At 42.1% G+C, this 11,858-nt stretch overlaps 1 protein-coding gene across 1 annotated transcript; it reads left to right on the forward strand.

Annotated features, from left to right (window-relative positions):
* Positions 1 to 200: 200 nt before the first annotated feature.
* On the forward strand, positions 201 to 2,278 carry LOC118748547. Its single transcript, XM_036483071.1, has 2 exons — positions 201 to 2,012; positions 2,077 to 2,278. Exon 1 carries the CDS (start codon positions 452 to 454, stop codon positions 1,856 to 1,858), a length of 1,407 nt encoding a protein of 468 aa, XP_036338964.1. The 5' UTR covers positions 201 to 451; the 3' UTR covers positions 1,859 to 2,012; positions 2,077 to 2,278.
* The last annotated feature ends 9,580 nt before the right edge of the window (positions 2,279 to 11,858 follow it).

Genomic DNA, 11,858 nt, shown 5'->3' on the forward strand with positions numbered 1-11,858 from the left:
CTAAAACTCTACCGCTCAAGCCAGCACATTTTATATTGGCAATCCCATCGCAGAGCCAGCATGACACATAGGAGTCGCTTTTAACGTGGCAATTGGTGTAAATACACGACATGTTTAAAATTGTATTTATTTTTTTTTTAGGTTTTAGAAGGGTCGGCAAAAATCCTCTTAGCTAAATCCTCCCCGCGGGTGCCGACTGGGCAATGGGCGTCGCTGCTGTCACCGCGATAGCTTAGCACCTAGGCTAGTACCTAGAGCGGGTCTTGGCGGTGGGAGCAGGCGGCGTCTAGCGAAGGCAGGAATACGTATCCATCCTTCTCTTCCTAGTGCTTTGCTCTGCATATGAAACTGGGGGAGGGGGGTGTATGCCTACTTCTGCCATTGCTAACGAGGTACCTGGCGGTAGGTATAAAACGCTAGGGGTAGAGGTTCCCTGACATAAAAACTCATCATGGAGGCCAGAAAGGAAGAAGAGCGGGCTGGGATATCAGCCCAAACGTCGGTGGGAGAAGTGGCTACTACCACCGGCGGGCACAGCGAGTCTACTTGCTGTGTCGCCAGCGGCCACACCTCCGCTGTGAAGGGAGCGGTTCACAGCGGTTGTAGTGTTACCGCCAAAGCGACGCTACAGCGCAGGGGTGCCACAGTCCACGAAGACTCGGACCTCGAAAGCGGTGAGAGCGTTTGCACGCAAGAAGAGGAGGCCTTGCTACGCTCTCCGGGGGATGCCAAAGGTGCTTGTTCGGCATCAAAGAAAAGGCCTAGGGCAAAACCCAGTAAGGAGGGGTTGAAGGCAAAAGCAATATACAAGGCGGCGGTCAAAGTCCACGAGAGACTTAGCTGCAAGTCCAACCGGACGAAGGAAGAGGAGGAAAGGTTGGCTTGGGCTAGGGAGAAAATGGAGGAAGGCCGGGCGTACTACGCGGCAAGGCCACGATTCACTGCCACGGATCCGGGATTCGCAAACCGGATAGAGGAAGGAATCGCGGCTAAAAGGCAGCGGTCAGCTGAAAGCGAGACAGCAAGGCCAGCCAAAAAATCGAGGCGCAGAGACGACGCTGCAAAGCCAAACGTCAGGCTCGATCTAGAGAGACCGACTACATCGAGAGCGGCGGCAATGGCCAGTGAGGTAGCCAGAAGACACCTTATCGTGGCACTCATAGACCGGAGCAATCCGCTGGGACAAATCTCTCAGGAGCACTGGGGAGCAGTAGAACATAAGCTGCTGGATGCGCTTGTCGCAAAAATGGATGGGGACCCCACCACGACCATGCCAACTTTCGATGGTGCGGGGTGGCTAAATGGGGTGAAAATAATAAAATGCAAGGACGATCCCTCTCTACTATGGGTAAAGGAAGCTGTTGCGACGCTTCAAGGCCTGTGGGAGGGCGCCGTCTTGGAGGTTGTGGACCGCAGCTGCATACCATCCATACCGAAAGCGAAGGTGCTCATACCCCGCACGGTAAAACCGGAGAATGCGCTGCGGCTTCTGCAGAGACAGAACCCAGACGTGCCGACGGGAGATTGGAGGGTGTTAAAGGTCACCAACTCCTGTAAGGAGGATGGCAGCCAAAATTACATCCTCCAAATCAACAAGCCGGCCGAAGACATACTATACGCTAGGTTCGGGAAGATGGCGTGGGGCATAGGTAGCGTATACCTTCGCCTGAAGAAGCGAAGCCTGGCCGATAACAATGCCAACACGCTGGAGGAGCGAGAGGTCGAGAAGGATCTGGGAGAGATCCTGGAGGCCACCTTGAAGCTCCAGGAGACCGAGAAGGGCGATCCGGAGATTCTACCCGACCCCGAAAAGAATCCTGATCCTTGCAGTGAAGGTTCTTCAAATAAATCTGCATAAAAGCAAGGTCGCCTCTGCCGAGCTCCTCCTCAATTTAGAGAGGATCGGCTACGATGCGGCGTTAGTCCAGGAGCCATGGATAGCGTCGGGAAACGTGGTAGCTGGACTAAAGTCGCAAACTTACTATACGCACATCCCGAGTGCAACAAACAGGGTAAGAACAGCTATACTGGTAAAGAAAAGTATACACTCTTATATTGATCTTAATTTCTCTTCAGATGATCTGACGGTGGTAGCTGTGAAGGATGGCAAGGATGATACAATACTCCTTGCATCTTGTTACATGCCTCACGACGAGGAGGCGCCACCAAACGAGCTCCGGAGGTTGGTGGGAGAGGCCGAGAAGGCGAAACGCCCACTCATCATAGGCGCGGATGCCAATGCGCACAACACAGTATGGGGGAGTGGAGATACCAACGAAAGGGGTGAGTCTTTACTAAACTTTATATTAATAAGTAATTTAGATATAGCTAACCGGGGTGAGGAACCAACTTATATTGGCCCTACCTCGAAGAACGTCCTTGACATAACACTCCACACTAGTGGGGGAATCGGAGTACAGAATTGGGAGGTGCTTAGTACACCCTCGTTCTCTGACCATAGGTATGTAGGATTTCAGGTAAAATTCTCAGCCCGTACAAAAAGCGAAACCTTCAGAAATCACAGGAATACAAACTGGGAATTGTATGAAAGGGTAGTGAGGAAGAATTTAACCAAGCATAGGGTAAGTGACTCCCACTCTGAATTGGAGGAACTGGTAGTCTCACTTACCAACACTCTAAATAAAGCTTATTGCATCGCATGCCCTCCGCTACATGCCAAGCGAGGTTCAAAGCCACCTTGGTGGAACAGGGGGCTCGGAGCACTCAGGAAAAATGTTAGGGAACTCTTCAAACTGGCCAAGGTAGCCGATGACGAGTTCTGCTGGATGGAATACAAGGAAGTACTTAAGGAATACAAGAAAGAGATTCGTAAATGCAAGCGGGAGTCGTGGAAGAGCTTCTGCGGCGAATTAGAAAAAACAACCGAGGTAGCCAGGCTAAGGAAATTGCTATCCAAGAACCCGACTAATCCAAGGTTACTACGTAAAAAATGTGGAGAGTGGACTGGAAGCAGTGAGGACTCACTGGAAGACCTAGTCAACACACACTTTCCGGGGTGTACAGACAGCATAGATCTGCAACTTCTAGGAGATAGCGTGGAAAATGTCCCCCCGGACATCATAACGGAAGAAAAAATACGGTGGGCAATCGATGGCTTCGGGCCGTTTAAGTCCCCAGGCACAGACGGTATCTTTCCAGCCATGATGCAAAAAATTTCCGCAGTGCTGACACCATACTTGAAAACAATATACGAGGGATGTTTAAGACTAAACTATGTGCCTGTCCTTTGGAGAGAGGCGAGGGTCGTATTCATACCGAAGGCGGGCAAGGGAAATCCCCTCTATTCGAAAGAATACAGACCAATTAGTCTAACTTCATTCCTTCTAAAGACGCTCGAAAAGATTCTGGACGCCTACATTAGGGATAAGCTGCCGTCGGCCAGCATATCAAAGGCGCAGCATGCCTACACGAAGGGTAGATCCACTGAGACTGCACTTCACTCACTAACCGCGGTAATAGAAAAAGCTCTGGAGCATAAAGAATATGCCCTAGGGGTCTTTCTGGACATAAGCGGGGCATTTAATAATGTCTCCTATGAGGCAATAATGGAAAGCCTAGAAGCAGCCCAGGTAGAGTCTGCCATCCTACTATGGATAAAAAGCCTGCTGAGCTGCAGGAAAATTAAGGCGGAGTGGAACGAAGCCAGGTTGCTCAGACTAGCGCATAGAGGAACTCCTCAGGGTGGTGTTCTGTCACCACTCCTGTGGCTACTCGTAGCGAATGAGCTTCTGGGAAAATTCGAAGGGAAAGCACCCAGACTAATTGCCTATGCGGACGACATAGCTATAGTTGTTACGGGGAAATTCCTAGACACCATCAGTAACGTAATGGAAAGCGCTCTAAGGGTCGTACATCGATGGGCGACAACAGTCAACTTAGAGGTAAATGCTGACAAAACGGATGCGGTACTGTTCACAAGAAGGTACAAAATCCCCGCGTGGAAACCCCCGAGGCTCAACGGGGCGGAGCTATCAATCAAGGATCACACCAAGTACCTGGGAGTAATTTTGGACAGCAAACTGATGTGGAAGCTAAATGTGGAGGAAAGGGTGAAAAAGGCCAGTGGTGCCCTTTACGCATGTAAAAAGATGCTGGGCACCACATGGGGCCTATCCCCTGGCCTCATGCATTGGTGTTACACAGCGGTAGTTAAGCCCATATTGCTCTACGGTGCTCTGGTATGGTGGACCGCTGCAAACAAAATTTCGTATAGAAAACCATTGGAGCGATTACAGCGGCTCGCTGCACTGTGCATAACAGGAGCGCTAAGGACCACTCCAACGGCGGCACTTGAAAGGCTACTTGGCCTACCACCAATCGACATCGCGGTGGAGAGCACTGCAGCGAAATCCGCCACGAGATTGATGGCCTTAGGTGAATTCTCCGCAAGAACCTTCGGGCACAGCTCGATAGGCAGGGGGATGGAGGACAAAATAGACCACATACCCCCACGCTTCATCTGGGGAAGAAGGTTTAAAGCTACGGTTAAGGAGGGCGGATGGCGCATGAGCACGCGACCCGCCGGCGTAACGTATAACATCTACACGGATGGATCAAAAATGGCTGATGGAGTGGGCGCCGGAGTCTATTGCGCCGAGCTAGACCTCAGGCAACCCTTCAAGCTTCCAGAGTACTGCAGTATTTTCCAGGCGGAAGTCTTCGCTGTAGGGAAAGCTGCTGAAATAGCTAGCAACGCAGGAAATTATATAAAAAATATCAATATATATGTCGATAGCCAGGCGGCGATTAAGGCCATAATCTCACATCGTATTGCGTCAGAAAATGTCCTTAGAAGCAGGGAAGCAGTAGACAGGGCGGCCGAGAGTAAACGGCTGCATATATACTGGGTTCCAGGCCACAAGGGCATTTTAGGGAACGAAATAGCTGATGAGATTGCCAAAGGTGCCATCCGTCTTGCTAGCGAACCAGTACGGGAAATACAAAAGTCGCTAAAAACGATCTACAATGAAATTTCCGAAAGAGCTGGGTGCCGGATCAGGGGGAGATGGAACGCATTAGCGACATGCAAAACCTCCAAGATCATGTGCAATAGCAGCAAAGGAAACACCCATTTCTTGCTTACACGGTCACGTAGGGAGTGCAGGACAGTTGTCGGCCTAATGACGGGCCACAACCTACTGGCATCCCACGCAAGCAGAATGGGCATTAGTAACAGTGACGCATGCAGGAAGTGCAGGGAGGAAGGCATGAGTGAGACGTTGGAACACCTCCTCTGTTTCTGTCCGGCCTTAGCTAGAAATCGTCTTAGTTATCTCGGAGCTTCGCAGTTTAAAGGACTAGAGGAGGTTTCAAAACTGGATATTAAGGCACTCTTGAACTTCGCAAAAAGCGTTGACGTCCTATACGACGACTACTTTAGACCGCAGTAAAACGGACCTCCATCTGGCACTACAAAGGACCAACGGGTCTATGTAAGGCGCAACAGCCGGCCAGTGTAACCTAACCTAACCTAGGTTTTAGAAGCAAAAAAGCAAAAACGGTTTTGAAAACGATGTATTAATCAGTGAACCAATCAGCTGGTAAATATCAGTTAGCGAACAGTTTTAGATGCACTGTATATTTGACACCTAATACACACAACGCAAACAGCTGTGACAAAGATGAAACAGCAGAAATGACAAAAAGACAAAAAGAGCAAAATCAATGTGCACAAACAAAAACAATTGTACAACAACAATATATTATATGAAACAAAATACTCGGCACAAGCAATTAAGAATATCAAGTTAAATTAATCAAATTTACAGGAAATTTTGATGTTTTACTTATCCTTAAATTGTGCACCAGAAGTTTATTAACACTTTTTTTAATTTTTTACTTTAATAAGCGTAAATAGCTTTATAAAACACAAAATTTAAACAGATCACAGGAAAACGCAGCTTCACAGCTTGACGTTTGCGTATATATGAAAGGACCATTTCCCCGCTCAAAAAAGGGCAATATTGGCATTCTCATTGTCTTAGACCATTATTCAAAATTTACGTTTTTCAAGCCTTTAAAGAAATTTCCTTCAGCGTTAGTGGTCCAATTTTTAAAAACAAATATTTTCGACTGCTTTGGTGTACCCGAAACTGTAGTTTCCGATAACGGCAGCCAATTTGTTAGTAAGGAGTTTATCAAATTTCTCGACAAGTACACCCAGAAAAAGAATCCTCATTTTTAAACAACACGATTCATGTTAGATTCCCACGATCGATTTTTACATACAAAGCAACAACAATTTCTGCAAATTACATGATGTTTCAAACATAGCATTTACTTCTCAAAGTCAACTAGCCTTTCTGGTTCATTCAACTAAATTATACTGTTGATACAACATGAAAAAACTGTTGAAAAAAGAACAACATAAACTATCCCGTTACTTGTGCTGCAAAACCATCGATAGTAGCACCTTTTTGGTTAATTTAACTAAATTATACTGTTAATACAACATGATAAAAGTTTTGAAAAAAGAACAACACAAACTATCCCATTATTAGTGCTGCAAAATTATCGATAGTGACACCATCGACGGTTTTCGATTGTTTTTATAGACAACCATCGATAATATCGATGCTTTATAATGGGGCCCGTTAAATGGAAAAGGGGTACACATATAAGACTTTATTTACGTACATTTATTATATTGAACGTATTTAAAAGCTAAGAAAATACAACTTTTAATTTATTTTCAAACTAATAGTTCATTTCCATCAAGCCTCAACTGCAGTTTATGCCTATTGAAAAAGGGAGATTACAACTTGAAGGGGGTTATTTCTCATGTTAAGTACAAGAAAAAAAAAAGTAAAAAGGCAAAAATGTAAGAAATAAACCCTGCCGATCACCCCACGTGAAACTTACCTAACTTCTTAAATGGCGTTAAGCTTTTGGTGGGAATAAGCTATAAATGGGGGCTATTACAGAATCCTAGGTTGTTCGATTTTTCGTGAAATCTACAAAAATGCGATAATCCGAATCCGAATTTCTACGAACGGGTGTATTCAAAGTATACGCTAAGTCCGACCGATAAATCGGCCAATGCCGAGGCTAGTATCGGCCAAAAGAATCGACAACGGGCGATTTTGGCAGATTCTTGAATGAAGTAATAGGTTTGTATAGTAACTTCTCCAGTAAAAAATTGCAGCGAGAGCGAGAGTAAAAAATTGCAAAATAGAGCGTAAAATTGAGATGAAGAGAAAACTAGCAGAAAATGTTACTGAACACAAAACTAGTAAAAACTTGCAAGTGAATAGTTGTTGCACCGTTTTGACATTCTTCTGTTAACATCTTACTATTAATAATTCAGTTTTAAACTCTTTGCTTTACATACAAGCACTTACACAGTCCAGTACATCATTAATATTTTGTTTTCCACTAATTTTACTTTTGTTTGTGCTAAACCAATTCAACAATTGGCGGATTCATGTATTCTTCTTCTTCTTCTGCTAGCTAATTTCTGATAATAAAAATTTCACTAGCAAGAATTTGCAGTTCTCCCGTATTGTTACGCTCTCGATTCAGTGCTCTCTTGCAAATTTTCCGGGTTATTATATACTTTTCCAGTAAAAATTTGCAGCTTTCAGTACAAATTAGTACTGACTATTTGTTACTTCATATGCACACCTAATGTTATTTAGTTATTTGTGTTTCTTTTGTTATTATAAAAGTTTATAAAAGCATATGTTCTTGAAATGAATTTATATTCAGGATCTAATCGGCAAAGAATCGGCCATCGATAGTGACTATAGCCTTGGCCCAATCGATAACATCGATGGTCCCATCGATAGTTTCGCAGCACTAGCCGCTGTGCTTGCTTCGATTTTCGCGAATTGTCAAACACGCATTCATTGCGCTGCTATTTATTGTGCTATTTATTTGTGCTTTTTAATGTGCTTGTTTTTGTGAAAAGTTTAAATAAATTAATAAAATGGGCTGCCTTTTTGAAGGAAATGAAGAAGAATGCGGTGATTTATTTTTAATTGTTCCGAGCGGCGAAGTGCTCATTTGCAGTGAAATTGAGAGTCCTCTGCCGCAGACCGACGCCGCCGCAGCCCCGTGCAAAAACATAAATTTAAAGGAAATAATTTGTGTAAAAATGAGTTTCGATGAGGAAGTGTACAAAAGGTTGATAGGTAAAATTTTGAAAATAAAAAATAGCTTATATGTATTGAGTTTTTGTGCACAAAAACATGCATGTGCACATATGTATGTATATATGTACATACACATACTTTATGAAATGCTTTTCGCTATTCGTTATTTGTATATTTGTGTATTTGTATAAATGCTATTTGTTAAACAAATGTAAATAAAACCATGTTAAAAAGTATTAAACCAATGAGCGTTTTATTTATTGTAAAGCAGAGGGAGGGGACAGTGTTAAATTAAACATAAATTAGTGTTATTTTAATACGATTAAATGTAAGGTAAATTCAACAAATTTTTGGTGTCACTTTTACAGTTTTCATCGTATTAATTAAACACGATCATTTATTGTTAATTTAACAATAATTCTTGTAAACCAAATTACAATGTTAAATTTCAGGTAAAATCAACAAATTTTTCGTGTTAACTCAACAATTTTGATCATGTCAAACTAAACCTTGTCAATAGTGTTAAATTTACAGTTTTAAACGATGATTTACATTATACGACGTGTTGAAAAAGATTAACCACGAAATTGGTAGATTTTTGGTTAATTTAACACGATTTTTTTTCTGAGTGTACGGCATTAGACATATGCGCACGGCAGTATACTCGCCACAGTCCAATGCTTCTGAGCGCGTTAATAGGAGTATTAATGAAGCTTTGAGATCGTACGTTCGAAAGGACCAGCGGGATTGGGACAGCTACATCAGCAGTATAAACAGTGCCTTGCGAAACGGGTTGCACCTTACTATAGGTCAATCTCCATATTATCTTGTTTTCGGGCAAAACATGATAACTCATGGAAATGACTACAACATATTGAATGGTTTGACAAAAATTCTCGGGCTTATAATCTGCGCACACGAATGCGGGAATTTAAAATTTGACAGGAGGTTATACACAGATAGATATTTGATAGATTTGATAGATATTTTTGCGAAAGATATTTGGTAAACAGATTTAATAAATTCCAACATTCTTGACTTGACAAGCATATAATTTTTGCTCTGAATTATAAACCCTATGGGCATAGTTGCATATGCTAACTTCCGCGTTGTATCGTGTAGCATCTGCCTGGGCGAGGGAGTTTGTAAGGGCTACGCGTCAATATAATTTACCACTGTGTTTTCGGGTCTCAAACCGCTCACGCTACTATGTACTTACGCTTGATGATAACAACAAGACATACCACCAACTCCCGCATGATAGCTCGCCACTAAGCATGTATGAATGTATGTATGTAATAATAATCGTGCGATCGATGACGTGATAATATGTACAAAGTTAAAAACAGGTTCGTGGGAGCGACGATCGGCCGATGCATTTCAAGGGACGCTGAAGGGCGCTGATAAGGCGCCTGTAAAACTAACATGAAGCAAAGAAATGTGAGTGAGCGCGCTAAGTCGCTTATGCCAAGACAATTTCAAGGGACGCTGAAGGGCGCTGATAAGGCGCCTGTAAAACTAACCTGAAGCAAAGAAATGTGAGTGAGCGCGCTAAGTCGCTTATGCCAAGACAATTAGGATACATACATGTCTATTTACACTTTTTTTTTTTGAGAACAATAGTCTGCGGTTATACCGTTGGTCACACAATGACTTATGTACAAGGTACCGCTAACCTGACAGACTTCTCAAACACCATCACTTCTTTTTCTCCTTCATTTGACTTAGAACGACCAGCCCGAATACTATTGTGAAAAGTGAACGCCGTCTTATTAAAAGTCAGCTTAAACTTTAAAAATTAAATTTTCATAAAAGTGCAAATGTTTTTGTGTGAAACCAAAGCCAATATATAGTGTTTGGTTTTGTGGTATAATTGCGAATTCATATTTTGGACGCATGTTTCTGATTGAGGTAGGTTAAGGCGAAATGAGGTTTTGGTACCTTTGGTTTGTTTGGAAAAAAAAAAGTAAATTTTGAATTTCATCACCACCAGTGGCGTTGGCAACAAACTGTGAGCCCATTGGAATGCACTCGTGTGGCCGACAATTCGGTCGAAACTTCTTCCCCCACGCAATAATCCAGGACAGGGTAAATAACGTGCGGATCGCCCAGGCGAACTACATTAGCCTTTACTGACTGAAGTTAGCCCATTAATTTCGTTCCTCACACATATTTGCTACTAATCTATAGTTAGCTTACTTACCCCTTTTTTTTTTGAGAATTAATTTCTAGCTAAAAGAAAGTCTTATCTAAAGAGGAAAGTATGAATCTCCTTCAAATATAAGGTCAACCTTGCAACAAAAAGAATAATGTATGTAAATTTAACGTAACGTTAGTCGTATAAAAAAAAATTTAAATATACAAATTGTGGATATATTTTCAACCGATCCCACGTGAATTTTTAAGAGGTCGTGAATTTGATATTAAATATCTAAGGACCGAACGAAGCGGAGAAAGTTAGATTGATATCTAGGCGAATATAACTATTCGCGAAAGAGAAGAAATCTCATATGCAACCTATTTAGAATTAATAGCAATATTTATTTCTACTAACTGTATAAACTGTTTTTCTCAATTGGTAGTATTTATGAATACGACTTTTAGTCAGATTAAGTAAGGTCTCCTAGGTTTAGTTTCATAATTAGGTATTAAGCGCATACATGTATGCCTAAAATTAAATGTCGAACCACACCCCCTATCGAACTTGATCGACAGAAAAGCAACTGAGTTGGATCGAACTCCCAACCACATCATCGTCGCTGGGCCCACCCATCGATGCTGCTAACATTTACAAGTAAGTTTGATCATATACAATTCCTTATTTTGTTCATTTGCATATTTACATAAATTTAATTTTGATTTTGCTATGGTTTAATAGTTGGCAATACAAGTATATCTCCAACCTTTTTTTTGCTCTATGTGGAAATTGCATTTAGCATAATAGTAGCTACGAGTTGTGTAGAACATTTTGTTTTTTTCTCAATTATTATAAAAATTGTTATTAATAATTATTGTTATTAGACTGTAAGTAAACCTTGTGCTGAAAATTGTTAAAGATGTCTCTATTAAAGACAAAAGATGGGATAATGTCTTGATAAGGTGAAATGAGGAACCATAGGGTTAATAGAATGAATCAATAATCTGTTAACAGGTTGGGTGGGTAACGAATGAGGGAGAAAAGCCATCTTATCTCCCCTCCAGGTGCATTGTTACTGTTGGGTTTCTTTTTCTTTGTGCTCTTTTCATGCTTGCTCCTTTTTCTTATTTTTTTTTTGCTGCTTCTTTCAAAGTTTTCTAAGCTGGTTTCAATCATTTCGTTTTCGTATCTGCATACATTTATATTTTTAGTAAGGCTTACGTTGCATGCGCTGAGGCAAGCCCACGCCCATTTTCCCTGAACTAAGCTGTAGCATAGCAAGGTATGCAGAACCGCCGACTGTTCATGCACCTACAAATTTCCCCTTTTTTTGTTTAGGCAGCCCTTTAGAAGAAAGTCGTTACAATCTAAACCACCGCATCAATTACCAGGCCAACAAAATTTAAACCATGTTATGTTGCCTGAAATATTACAGCCGGTTCCGTAGAATCCGAATCTGACCCTAAAAATATTAGATTGGCTCCACTTTTTGAGGAACTAAGGGTTAAAGGTGCCAAAAAAACCATTTTTGGACATTCTTGAGCATCTGTAAAACAATAAATTGATGCAATATTGGGGGAGGGAAAAAAATGTTTCAATTGTTAACA

This window comes from Rhagoletis pomonella, unplaced genomic scaffold (genome assembly GCF_013731165.1).
Source record: "Rhagoletis pomonella isolate Grant_MI unplaced genomic scaffold, Rhpom_1.0 Rhpom_scaffold_00001, whole genome shotgun sequence".
NCBI classification, from domain to species: domain Eukaryota; kingdom Metazoa; phylum Arthropoda; class Insecta; order Diptera; family Tephritidae; genus Rhagoletis; species Rhagoletis pomonella.

Excerpts from the sequence above, each read along its gene's own strand:
- LOC118748547 (XM_036483071.1), top strand. The coding sequence starts at position 452 with ATGGAGGCCAGAAAGGAAGAAGAGCGGGCTGGGATATCAGCCCAAACG.